The following is a 13,815-nucleotide window of genomic DNA, read 5'->3' as shown; positions in this document are numbered from 1 at the left end:
GGTGGTCTTAGGCAGCAGAACATGGTGGCCATCTTTTGTTTTTCCATAGCACAGCTTTGGTATTTATAGAATTTCTTCTATCTGATGTCATTGTGCAGACAATTAAACCCTTTTGTCCTAGGGTTATTGTAGTGTCAATGATGAATTTGTGCTTTTTGAAAGGATTAGAACATAATGGTTATGTTTGAACTTACAAGCACATTATTCTTTTGTATCCGGCTGACCTTTAAAACAGAAATGTTAAGTGGAATGAAAAAGCAAAATGCTCTCTGACACGTACGCCACAGCAGACTGTGACCGCACACCCATTAAGGGAGCAATTCTGTCTTGAGCATCGGTGCCAACTTTCCTTGGGATCTCCAAAGTGGGCATGATGGCATGTGGATTATTCTGAGCTCCAATTCATACGTTTCTGTGAGATGTTTTCCATGTATGGAAAGGTAACTTTATTGTTGTTTTGTAACTTTAGTAGAGCTGTCTGCTTTTATCTTGCTTTTCATTACTACAGTTACTTAAAGTTCATCTTTTCAAAAAGTAAAGCTGAAATTATTTAGCATGTGTTGTCCAATATTCTCCAAGGGAAAATCCATCCTACAAAGTCAAATCTTTTAGTGTGGGGCGAATATGTAGGACCCATGTTTCATAATGCTGTAGTTAGTGATGTTAACTTAGGTTCTCTTGATTTCTGTTTCTGTTGCCCCCGCGCCCCTCCCCCCCCCCCCCCCCCCCCCCCCCCGACTTTATGTTTTCCCCTTCCAGGATGGGAGATCACACACTAGGCGTGAATTCAAACCCAGAGTACTTGAAAAGAATCAAATCTGTGGTATAAAAAAGAAATGAGCATTTTGGTCAAGGTTGCGTGTGCTGTAGTGCTGTATCCATCCAAATATCCAATCAATGTGTGCACGGGTTAGCTAGGGAACTGTTGAGTGCAGGTGGTGGCTCTGAGAAGAAAGAAGGTGGTCAGGTTCTCAACCAGAGGTGTCAATTCGCTAGGCCATCAGTGGAACTGCAACCTGAAGCTCTCATGTAGATCTCTGCCATGGAATATTGCTTTTTAGGTGGAAGCGACCTCTTGTATGATTGAAGGTTTTCAGTCTTTTTATTTAAATACCTGTCTTGGTAAAATACATTGCTGCGAATCCAGCTTTGGCTTCTAATCCCAAAACCTCTTGATTCCCCACAGGCTACAGGGACCACAGAGTGCGCATGCTTGTGCTTGTTCAGTGTGCACATGCTAAACAACCTGCCTCCTCTGGAGGATCAAAGTCTATTGACTGTTCAGACACGCATATATACACATACACAGTCTGCCGTGTTCCCTCGTGTTGGTTGAACACCAAGCACAAAAGGCCATTCATTCCTGCACTTTCTATATTCTAGTGGGTTAAAGATGAAAATCCCTTGACTCCAGTTTCTTGTCATTCTAGTTATCAATCTTCAAGTAACAGGGGTGAAGCTGGGACTGGGAAATGGACTGCTTTGTTTTGGGTTCCTCAAGTAGGTTCAGTGAGTGAGTCACAAGCAGCTTGTTCAGTATAAACGAGATGAGCATGAACAAACTATGTTCGGCTGGGCTTGGTTCTTATAGGCTGTTATGTTAATATGCTTATCATATATTGTACATAAATTTTTTATAAACGTGTCTCGAACTTGTCACAAACTCGAACACAGCTTGACTGGCCACGATCTGAAGCTAGGATTTAGTTCAAAACTTTAAAACGAACCCAAACTTCAGTTGTTCGGCTTGTTGACTAGCAATTTTACATGGGTACCATTCAAACTGCGACCCTCTGTGTGTGTGAACAAAATGATTTTAGGGCATGTTTGCTTTGGTCGCAGTAGGGATTGTTGATTACAAGGTCAATTTTGTGATCTTCACAAGATTCAAGGCAAAAAACAATATGGTATCCCTGTCATGGGCCAAATGTTTGGGCCTGTGCCCGACTGACCCGTGATTAGATCCTCCTGGATGATAATCGTGGACTTTGGCCAACCGTTGGTCAGCCTGAGCGTTTGTGGTTGGGCAATGGCTTAGTCACCAGGCAAAATTTCTTCCCTCTTACCAAAAGAAAAAGTTTGGTGCAGTCTAATTTCCGTAGAGTGAGCTTTTCATGGCCGTGCCTAAACTTTCTTGGACTTGGCCCTTCCAAAAGCTTGATGGACCAACGGGAATCCAACTCAAGCCTGGTTATGTCCACAATACTGCTAACTTGCATTAGCGTTGCCCGAAAGCCTTTGGTAAGGAAGTAGGGCACCCTTCAACCAAAAGGCAACCGGATGATGGTCCAACGGATGGGAAGGATTTCTCACAACAACCAGTCAGCTAACCAGAGCTCTCTCTCTCTCTCTCTCTCTCTCTCTCTCTCTCTCTCTCTCTCTCTCTCTGTAGGTGAGGTACAAAAACAACACCCTTTCTGGATATTCATTTATAGCTAATACTATAAGAAACTGAAATGCAGATGAAGCGCCACACGTAACATACAAGCAACAATCTGGTGATATCATAAACTTAGTTTGGCTTGAAGAATTTGAGCTTGAGCCCGCTGTTCACCATGCTCCATACACCACCAGCAGAGAAAGCCAAACTAAATGCAGTACCAAGTATGCCAAGGGTCCAATTGAGGTACCAATTGAAGGAGTATCTAGGAGGCTTCTTGATGAGAACCCACATGAAGCAAGGGTATGCAAACGTGACTGGCAGGGTTAGGCCACCAAGTAGCCCGGCAATACTAGAAAGAAAGGGAAGGGCTACACCAATGAAGAAGGAAATGAAGCCATAGAAGATACGAAACCCGCAGCGAACCCAGAGTGAGCAAGGCCTGTTGGTTCTGCTGGTGTAGCCCGCTTCAAAACTGTCAAAGACTGGCATGGAGTAGATCTGGAAACTGCTCAAGCAGTTGAATACTACTAACAAGAAGGTAGTTGCAAGGAGTCCGCGAGGAATGTCATGGCTGTGGAACGCGTAAAGAGCACCCAAAATACCCCCTTGAGGCATCTGTGACAAAGAAGGAAGCCAAAGTCAAGCCAAAATATACGAATGCATGCTATGATCCGATGGAGGACACTCAATTTTGTTGGTCTTCATGGCCTCATGAAAACCATTATGATTCATTGCTCATCAATACATTTTACAACTGTACAAATGAGCATGTTGCATTACAGACATTCTGAGTTGCACGGATGTTTCAGATCCCTAGCTAGTAGGGCATGGCCCATGTTTCCATATCCAGACAGAATCTTCTTATTCATCTTGCACGCTAGTAAGAGTGAAGGGTGAGGCAGGGCCTGCCTGACCTACTGAGCCCAGGCTATTTGGCCAAGACAGGATGTGCCCAACTTTTGTGGCCTGTTTGGTTAATAAGCCAGGCATGTGCCTGGATTGTTTGACTAAATGCACCACCGCCCAGCCCATTGGAAACAATGGCCTAATGGTCTCAGCTCACTTCAGGCCACATCCAGACTAGGGCTAACTCTATGACAATTTGGTCATCGAGCTAGGGTTTAAGCGGACTCGGCTACAGCCTATTTACAGCCTTCCCTAAGCTGACTGATCTAATGTGGTAAAAATTCTTTACAAAAGGTAGGACCTCTAGGTCGTTCAAGCCAATAATACTGGTAGGGACCGCAGGTCCTCTGGAAAAAGAAATGTGACAGTAAGGAAAGAAATTACATCCATCTTTGTCGCTTGCCCATTTCTTACAAGTAAAAAGGTAAAAGGATACAAAAACATCAAGGAGGGCCCCGTAATACGGCACACAAAATCAAAGAAAAGAAAAAAGCAGTGAGGAAAGAACTCACCTGATTACCATAGGCCCAGAAGCCACCAATGGCGATAGGAAACACGCACATAGCAATGAAGGAATATGCTACCTTGGCTCCTCTCCACATTGGCACATAGGCAGGGTGTTTGAAGGTTGATGGCATTGTTGCCTGCACATCCAGTTTTTTCCATCATCCATAGCTCATAAGTTAAGTATCAATGCAGAAGATTAACAAAGACAAAAAAAGGAAAAAGAAAAAAAGAGAAAAGGTTCTTACTTGAATCTCTAATGCTAAATTGTGTCCTCTAAACGCAAATGCGATGATACCAAGTGCATTCAAGACTGTGAATGAAGAGGCAGAGAATGAAGGTAGGCTAAGTGGCTGGTAAGAAATGGTAGGGGCCCTTGGTTGACTAACAGAGAGAACCCAAGCCATGGTGGAGTAAGTAATGGCAGTCACTGCTCCTATGAGTGACAGGCCAGCGATTGAGTTGAGATTTGGCAGCTGGGACAGAACAATGCAGAGAGAAGTGAAAACTAGATACCATTCAATGGTTGACAGGGGGTTGGATTGACAAACAGGACCACAGACAATCTGAAAGAAGAGTTTCATGGTCTCCCCACCAATCAAAATTATGGCTGTTGAAGTCCCTGCAGATAGATAGACTGTAGGGAAAAGTGCTAACCAGACACCAAGTCTTTCCCCTGCAATTTGATCACTACTAACTCAGTGAAAAATGTTAACAGTAACAAGTGATAGAAGATTGAAGAGCAGAAGCTGGCTCACCAAAGGCTGCCTGTGCTAGCTCCACATATCTGTTATACCTCCTTCCTGGAACAGCTTCATGTAATCTCACTAGCAACCACAATGTGTAAAGTTGCCAAAAATAGGCTATCGTCAACGATAAAATTCCCCATGTCCTGTAATTTTCACAGCAAGAAAAGAAAGCATCAACTTCCGATCATCACGCATGATGCTACCTTAACTAAACTTGAGAAAAGAAAATCAAGCCCAACAAAGTAGCATCAGATTAAAAAGGATCGCAACAGGAACTATTGTAACAGATTTTCTACTTGCAAGTAACCTCTCTTAAGAGCATCAATGTCTAATCAAAGGAATCAGAGAAACACCTGATTCATTAAAAAGAAGCAGAGAAAACTTTGTTGATGAAAATGGAAATATGTAGGAGAACAAGAACCGAATCTTGATAAACTTGAAATAAGTACACAGCACGAACTGATAAACGAATCCACATGGCTACCAACCGGTCAGTGATGAAAGAACATGAAACTAATCAACAATGTTCCCTAATGAAATAGAGCAGGTGCGTAACTAATAGAGCATTTACTAATTTATACAGACCAACTAGGCATAGAGGAAAGAAAAGAAAAACAAGGGAAACTAATAGGAACAAATTTGTGAACCACCCAAACTGTTAAAAAAAAAAAACTGAAGTAAATGACATGAGTGAAGACTGAAGTGGATGGCAAGTATCACATCACATGGGTGTACTCAATACCACACACCTGGTTTTAACAATATTGAGCACATAGCAACTAGGTAAACACAACACCATAAGTTGGGATTAATTTACTATGTTGGACACATGATACATCATTTTTCATAAAGAAAGGAACTAACAGAGAGTTACCAGTTATGACCACAAACAATACAAATTCACAAATCTCTTGAATACAGAAAAAAAAAATGAACAATGTAAACTTTTGAGTTTACATAATAAACCGACATGACTGAGTTGATGAAATACTAATAAACAACCTCCATCACATCATATTAAGTGGGTGTACTCAATATCAACAGAACACGATGACTTTTGCCATTTGGAAAGACATATACGGATTATCAAAAAAGAAAAGAAAAGAAAGACACATACCATCCGAGAAAGGCAAAGGCAACGGGTAGGAGGAGGGCCTGGAAGCCAATGCCAGCGTTGAGGTTGTGGAAAGCAGAGTAGTGGGCGTTGCCGTTCCTGGACTCGGTGATGGGGAGCCAGGCGTCCTGGGGGTTGAGCTTGGTGAGATGCCCAACTTCCTCGAGGTAACCCTTCATGTTGATGAGGACACGCTTCATTGGGGTGCCGATGGGGCTGAGGAAGCGAGGGGAGATGAGGGAGGAGGGCGTCCATGGCGTTCTGGGGGTCTTGACGCCCGTGGGGGACACCAGCGAGGAGGAGACCTGACGAGGGGAGCGTTGCCCCGGGGGGGTCACTGCGCGAGAGTGGGAGGTCGACAGGATGTCGGGAGTGAATGGTGGCGTCGCCACTCGTGGGGTTGCTGGGATCGATACCAACTCTGCCTCCCCACCTCCTCCTCCTACTCCCTTCTCTTCCATCTCTCTCTCTCTGATCAGTTTGAATTCACTTGGTGACTAGCTTTTGCACTCTCTCTTCGCACTGAGATAGCTTGATGACTGCCCTTCACACTGAGATAACTTGGTTACTACCCTTTTTGCAGTGCGTGTGTGCGTGGGGGAGAGAGAGAGAGAGAGTACAAGAAATAATGGAGTTTGAGTACCAGTCTGACTTCGATTCGGAGTGTAGAGACTTGAGAGAAGATAAAACGATTCTTTCGACACCAACCTCTCTAACTCTTCTTTCAACACCAACCTCTCTCTCTCTCTCTCTTTCTTCTGCACGCCATCACACACTGACACACTCTCTCTCTCCCTCATGAGAAGGAAGACTACCTTTATGGGCGAGTCAGGGAATAGTTGAAACGGTTAGAGAGGAGCCCGAGTCTGGATCCAACTCGGAGTGACTGTGGAGTCTAGGAAAAGAAGAGAAAAACAGATGCTTTTGATACATAGAGATTCCTTCCGACAAATTTATTGTGATTTGTAGAAATCTTAGGGATGGGCACACATCCTCTTCACGACTATGACCTTCCTGCCCTCCTTTTTCCTTCCCCCCTTTTGCTGCTATGAACTATAAAGTCTCAGTTAGGATAAAACCGTATCGGTATTGAGGCATTTCAAAGGGGAGTCAAGGGTGAGGAGCCACGGACCAAACACTGATAGTTGATGCAGCCGGGTGTGGAGGGTTCGGAGTCTCTCTAGGGGCTCACCTAGTTAAACTCGTAATTGGGTTCAAGGAAGGCCAAACCCTGAAGTCTTTGACAAGTGTTTTGTGGCCAAAGTCAAGATGGGACCAATCACCTTGGTTCTTACTTCATTACAAATGGGATCCAGTGGGCTCGTGTCCTAACGTGGGCTGTTTTCTACCGGATCCGGATATGACCACATTAGATTTGGTTCAGTGTCTCTCTAGTTGGCCCTAGATCCGACCGGTTTGCAGCCATGGAAGAGCCAACCGAGTCAGGGTTCGACGAGCCAGTTTCACCGAAAAAAGCAGGTCAAAGACCCTGTCAAAAGTCTATTTAAGGGTATTACTGTCATTTCATCAGTTTCCACGTTCTCGCATGGACAACTTTATGAATTATGGTAAAAACAGTACACTTTAATCAAAGAACAATATTTATTCATGTGGGAAGGTTGAGGACACAGGACTCGCTCGCCCTCGTGTACCTGTAGTGTGGGCCCCAACCCCCAAATATTGACATCCCACGTGCATGTTGGTACCTTCGTTTTTCTTTATTTTTTGAAAAAAGTGTGGGCCCACATCAGAAATTATGTCAAGGAATAGGATGGACATTGTGTGTGCTGCCTGACGTGCTCGATCTTGACCCAAGTTAGGGTAGGTGAGGTTAACGTGTCAGATGTCGACGGATCGGGTTTGGTTTGGTTTGGACCCAGGTGAAATCAGACTTGAATTAGATTTTTGGGTATGATATCGGGTCCAGACCCAGGTCTAATCGAGTCAAATATAAGAAAACGATACCCAGATCCGATAAGAACTACATGAACCAAACCCGATAAAAACCATATTTTTTTTATCATTTTTACATTGAAAAATTGCGGGTCTTAATTGAAACTCGGATCGGGTCCGGGTATGGTATAAAATTTCACAAACTACACCCCGGTTTATGTATTAATTGGACCTTCGGGTTTTAATCGGGTCTTATTATTTATCACCATACCCGGACCCTATAGAGTTTGGTTCGGGTTGGGTCCTGGTAAACCTGGCCCGTTGTAGTCAAAAGGAGGCACACAGAGCATCTTCAGCTCCATTTAGACCAAACTTTAGCCCTACTTCCTAAACCCAACCATACCCGGACCCTATAGGGTTTGGTTCAGGTTGGGTCCGAGTAAACCTGGCCCGTTGTAGTCAAAAGGGAGCACACGGAGCATCTTCAGCTCGATTTAGACCAAACTTTAGCCCTACTTCCAAAACCCAACCTGGCCATAGTCCAAGGTTGGTAGGTACTCAACCTGGCCATCTCTCTCTCTCTCTCTCCTCCTTTTAGAAAGAGAAGTAGGTGACTTCAAATCCTCTAGTTTAGGCCTACGCTTAGATGAAAAGAAGTACAAAGACTGTGCCCTAGGGTCTAAGCATTAAGGAAAAAAAAAGGACACTCACGTTACTGTTTCATCTCTCTCTATCCTTTTATTTTTCTCCCTTTAGAAAGAGAAGTAGGTGACTTCAAATCCTCAAGTTTAGACCAATGCTTTGACGAAATGAAGTACAGAGATTGTGACCTCAGAATCTAAGCATTAGGATAAAAGCCCTTCACTAGCTTCCATCCAGTACTCAAGTGTATCTGAAAAGCATTTGGCTGATGGACTCTGGAGTTTTTTTTGCCATAAATCACAATCCAACAGCATCAACCCAAACATTCAAACTTCAAAAGTGCTAGGAGTGAGCCCCACCATCATTCCCGATAATTAAATTAAGCAGTCATGGATGGGCGCAGTATAAATTATAGAAGCCAGTTAAGTCCCCCAATCACTGTAAATCTAGTGCTTAGAACTTCTTTGACTAGCAGGAATTATTTTTTTCAAGCTCACCATCTTACCGAGTCATGATTTTTTTTTTATAATGAAGATAAGATATATATTTCAGTCGATTTTACATAACTTGTAGTTTTACTTGTTTATTTTTACTTGGAGAAACTACTCCAAGATCAGAGACTTAGTCGCGCTGGTTTTGCCTGTCATACTTACGGTCATTGTCTTCGCAGCGTAAAACTCAGAGGGCTTTACCCCTCACCCCCAAAGAGTTTCCACGCTTCCCCTTGCACAGGGATCAGTTGGAAACGTTATATTTTTCTTTAAAAAAAAAGTATATACATTTGACATTATAAATGTTGTCTACACGGTTTGTTTATGGTTCAGTCAGGACCCATTTTTGGTAGGTGCCCCCAAAAAAAGTAAATACAGATGATTGTTTTATTGATCTAAACTGGTAGATGTGTTTATCATAGTCTACTCAGTAGAGAACATGCATTAGATTAGGTACCATGCATGTTAATCTCTCTGACTCTATTGGATAGGTCTTTTTCATGCACACAGAGGGGCAAAAAATGACAGGTTCATTTGCATTAAAACTGGATGATAAAATATTCTAAACTTTTTTTGATAAAATTGATTCAATTCAAAGCACGTTCCTTAGTAAATAAACTATGATGAACACATCTACAACTTCAGATTCATTAAAAAGCACCTGCAACCATGTTTTTTTGCTGGAGGGGCCTAATGAAAACGGGTCCCAACCTGACCAAATCTGCATACTTGGTTTTCCAAGATCTTTGAAAATTCAGGCTTACAAAATATCAAAATTTTGTGATTAAAAAATCATATCTTGATGTCAGAAAAAAAAATATAATCCAAAATGTGTTTTGTAGAAATATAGACCATGATCAACATATATGTAGGGTCAGATTGAATCAATAGAGCTTATTCATATGCTTTCCTAGGCGTTAATATGCTGTGTACGATCCTCTGTGCAAATTTTATACATCCATCGGCGTGACCCTACCAATGAATTCATCATGGAGCAAAGAATTATAGTTCATGGGTATCAATAATTCATTGCACCTTGTGGTATTTTATAATGTGCAACCAGAGGTGACAACGTCAGCTGATGTTAGTACTTTAGTCACTAGAAAAGAAAAGGAAGCCCAAGAGAGTTGCGACACTTGCGGCTTGACCAAGGGGTGACACCCATGAGATTTGAACCTAGACTGCCTGCTTAGCGACCTAGGCCCTATCCCACTACGCCAAACCCCTTATGAGCGGGCGCACGCAGACTTGAAGCTAGTTATCCCAACCAAACGGTGGGAAGTTGCCTTGTGTTTTGCAATACATCAGGTTGGGCTCAATCGATCCTAGTGATATGTACTTGACGGAATTTAGGTTTAGTTATCGGAAACTCCCATATACATGTGGTAAACTCTTTTTCTGGGAAACTGCTTCTGAAACCGAAAATCTTGCATTTCTAAAACTTATGAAAAACCCATTTGACATCACGTGGGAAACTTGTTTTTCTTATTTAAGAAACATGTTTTTGTATGTTTCTTGCGCGTTTTCATTAAATAATAAAATTTTTTCAATGTATCCTCAATTTTTTTTTTCAATGAAAAGTTGAGATATATGTGTTATCCAAAATTTGTATTACTTATTTTAGTTGTAATCAATGTTATCATATATTTCATTAAAAAATATTAATTCTTACTATTTATCATAATATTAGTAAAAAACTAAAGTCTATGGTAACTTATAATATTCTATTATGTATATATATTGTCAGCATTTACACTTTTGCTTAGCGCACACACACAGAGCCACCATATCCTGTTGGTATATATATACTTGGTTTACATAGGTCGAATCTCGAAAAGCCAAATCTAACGTTTGATCATGTTTAGCATGCTTTAATTACTATTTCCTGTGTTAAAGTTGACTCAACATGATATTTTATGACATTTTTAAACCATCCCTTTTCATGAATTGTAAGCCATTGATTTTCAGTGAATTGCATCTTCATGTGTTAATGTTTGAGTGAACTTTTTTTTTTGGACATATGCGTTTAGGTTATTTCTAAAACACCCTTTATTTCATGGATTACGAACCTATCATTTTTCACCATCTTAAAAATCTAATGTTAAGAAGGTGATAGATAAAACCATGCTTTTTCTTTTCAAATGATGAGGAACCCTCGCCGGAATCGTACTAGTTAATGGACCTGCCCCCCCAGCGAATCAAACCTCGAGTGGGGCTCATGCATGACCACCCAGCCTTTCGTAGCCGACCTTCGAAAGCTACAGACAGACCCGTGCATCAACCAGGTTTGATCCGGCTCCTTCATCTCAACATGCATGGTTTATTTACTGCCTTATATATATATATATATATATATATATATATATATATATATATAGATAGATAGATAGATAGATCAGCATTTGATGGCAGGATATGTGCATGCAAAAAGACAGGGAACCATCGTATGGTATCGGCTCAAAACATAATATAACTATTGCACTGACCAGACCCAAGGGGTTTGGTATAGTGATCCTTGGGCGTCACCCCTTGCTTAAGCTGAAGCTTGACGACTCTTTGGGGGTGAAGGGGTATGAACAGAGACTGTAAGTGCGGCAGGATAAGCCAAAGCGGCCAGGTCTCTGCACCTGGAGCGGTTTTTTTCCGAGTAAAAAAAAAAAACTATCGCACTCACCACGTTCGATCAGCGTGCATGTGATCTTCACAATGGGTTGGAAAATGCGGTTTTTAGTGGTATCATGCAATGGTATTTGTGTGTGTATTGAAGTAAGGGCACAAGTGGAAGGATGTGCACTATTGGCGAGAATGGAGGGATTGGGATGTGGATGGTGTGTCATTTTCATAGCTCCTCCTCGTGCCTCACCATGACCCCTTGTGTGATGTGATGTGATTACCATATGAGGGGGACAAAGCCAACGAAAGGCGTGCTAAAGATGAGCCCTCCTACACCTTGCAGTTTAATTTCTTGCTATTTCACGTGGAAAAGAGGCTCTTTTCCTCCATCGGAATTGCCCCATTTGATCTCCAAGACGCCTCGGTAGCTTCCTTTTGAAATGGACACTTTCAGTCTCTAGACATGCGCGTGAGCCCCTGCACGTTGGCGCATGTATTGCACAACAACCAGTCAAATTAATGCTTAAACGCTTATAGAGGTAAATACTGGTTTGTAAGCACAAACCTTGATGTTTGGTATTCTAAAACCCGAAAAGGTTTGTATTATTGCATATTCCAAGTTTAGATAGAAACATAGTATTATCAGATATTTGAGAGAGAGAGAGAGAGAGAGAGAGAGAGAGAGAGAGAGAGAGAGAGAGAGATCCACTTGAAAAAAATCTCTGTCAATTATTTGTAAAAAGTAGAGAATGCAAATTTGATCCATCTTTCTCAATTTAGACATTGATGTGTTTCTAGTCGCTTGGCGTCATTCCTATGGTATTATCCAGGACAGTAGGGATGGCAGTGGACTGGGGCCGGGGTGGGGCACAAGGTCTCCATCTTGGTCCCGTCTCAAAATCCTGCCCTCCATCCTCGCCTCCATTTTTGCACCGGTTTTGATTTTAACATCCATCCCCACCTCCATCCCCGTTTCATGTCTTCCATCCCTGGTCCAAACGAGGTGAGGCGGGGTGGGGTCCTGTTTTCCCTTGGTTCATTGCCATCCCTAAGAAAAGATTGGAGACAGGGCGGGGGAAAGCGTAAGTCCATCCTCGCCTCCATCCCTGCATGGGTTTTGATTTTAACCTCCATCCCTGCTCGGTCCAAACGGGGCAAGGCGAGGCAGGCCCGTTTTCCTCCGATCCACTGTGATCCCTCAACAGAAGTGTAAGTGTGATAATCAATATTCCATAGACCCATTTAGCATATTTTGAATAGGAACCTGGATACTTTATTTTGTTGTTCCAACTATACCATAGATTATTCTAATTGATAAGTTAAAATTCTCAAAAAAAGTAGTTTTGCTTATTAAACAGGTGCTTTTAGCCCTAGTAAACAAAGAAACGTTTTCTTAAATGTTTGTAGACATTAGACACTCGAATAGGAAAATGAGTTTGTTACCTATAATACTCTACTCTAATTACTAGCTCATGTCCAATATTCGAAGATCTAAATTTCATGAATGAAGGCAAAATGATTTTTTTTTTTTAAATTGGTGAGCAGGGGTTAGGCAGAACCCAACCAGTTACAAAAAAAGGATCAATCAAGCAGTCTATTAACATCCGGGAACCAGTCGGGTGGTATATCCTTCCAAATCTGGTCCTCCAGAAAAAATTTAATCTTGCAAGACTCCTAACCACATAATTTTGCTCTTTGGAAGCACGAAAGGCATCGAAACGATCAAAACCAAAAAACAAATTCACAATGTCCAACTCTAGCATCTGAGGGGAGCCTTGATCTTCAAGTACACAATTTGTAGCAGCAATGATATCTAAACGTGAAGAACTACTGAATCAGAAGGTATCCTCCATCTTCCAAGGAGTCTAACAACCCACTTCCAAATTATCACTGAAACCTCTTACGTGATAAATAGGTGATCAGCAGATTGTGTAGCTTTCATACAGAAAACACATTGGCTAAACATACACCAACCTAGTCTGCATAATTGTTCATCTATAAGTAATCGATTGCCCACTGCCAACCTAAGAGTACAAGAGCAGCTCTTGGAACATGACTATTAAACCTGCAGATCATATTATAATATTGGAAGTGTTCCCCTTTGTCCCTACTTACCTCCCAAGATGACTTGGAAGAAAAAGAATCAGATAACATCCACCTCAATTCATTCCTGATTGTCGTATTTTTTGTTGTTGCTTGCACCAAATCAATCACCATTATATTATACTAAATTTGTTGTTACTGCAGGGACTCGTTCACAAGAATACAATAATTGGATGAGAGCAGTTTGATCATATCGCCGAGTTTAACATATAACTTTCTCAAATCAATGATAGAATGATGTCCTTCAATTAGTTGAATAAGGGATATGAAGTTGCCCAAGCATCCATCCAGAAATTAATAACTTCCCCACTCCCCACATTCCACTTAGCACCTTTCTTTAGTATAATCACACTTTCAATAATGCTCATCCAGCCCCAAGAACATGAATTAGTAGACCACTGATGCCATATGGATCCA

The 13,815-nt window shown here is 41.8% G+C and overlaps 1 protein-coding gene across 1 annotated transcript; it reads right to left on the bottom strand.

The window, feature by feature from the left end:
* Window positions 1-2,401: 2,401 nt before the first annotated feature.
* On the bottom strand, window positions 2,402-6,253 carry LOC149835110 (lysine histidine transporter-like 8). The gene is made up of 5 exons (XM_090011696.1): window positions 5,660-6,253; window positions 4,552-4,685; window positions 4,042-4,469; window positions 3,802-3,933; window positions 2,402-2,998 (listed from the first exon to the last, which is right to left on the bottom strand). Exons 1-5 carry the CDS (start codon window positions 6,115-6,117, stop codon window positions 2,513-2,515), a joined length of 1,638 nt encoding a protein of 545 aa, XP_089867822.1. The 5' UTR covers window positions 6,118-6,253; the 3' UTR covers window positions 2,402-2,512.
* Window positions 6,254-13,815: the final 7,562 nt, after the last annotated feature.

Source organism: Nuphar pumila, chromosome 6 (genome assembly GCF_984573655.1).
Source record: "Nuphar pumila chromosome 6, dmNupPumi1.hap1.1, whole genome shotgun sequence".
In the NCBI taxonomy this organism is placed as follows: domain Eukaryota; kingdom Viridiplantae; phylum Streptophyta; class Magnoliopsida; order Nymphaeales; family Nymphaeaceae; genus Nuphar; species Nuphar pumila.
Note: the sequence above shows the minus strand (reverse complement) of the source record. Positions and strands in the feature narration are given on the sequence as shown.

Excerpts from the sequence above, each read along its gene's own strand:
- LOC149835110 (XM_090011696.1), bottom strand. The coding sequence starts at position 6,117 with ATGGAAGAGAAGGGAGTAGGAGGAGGAGGTGGGGAGGCAGAGTTGGTA. Across the intron at positions 4,470-4,551 it reads GCTAGCACAGGCAGCCTTTG|GGGAAAGACTTGGTGTCTGG; the intron begins GTGAGCCAGCTT and ends ATCAAATTGCAG. Across the intron at positions 3,934-4,041 it reads ATTTAGCATTAGAGATTCAA|GCAACAATGCCATCAACCTT; the intron begins GTAAGAACCTTT and ends CTGGATGTGCAG.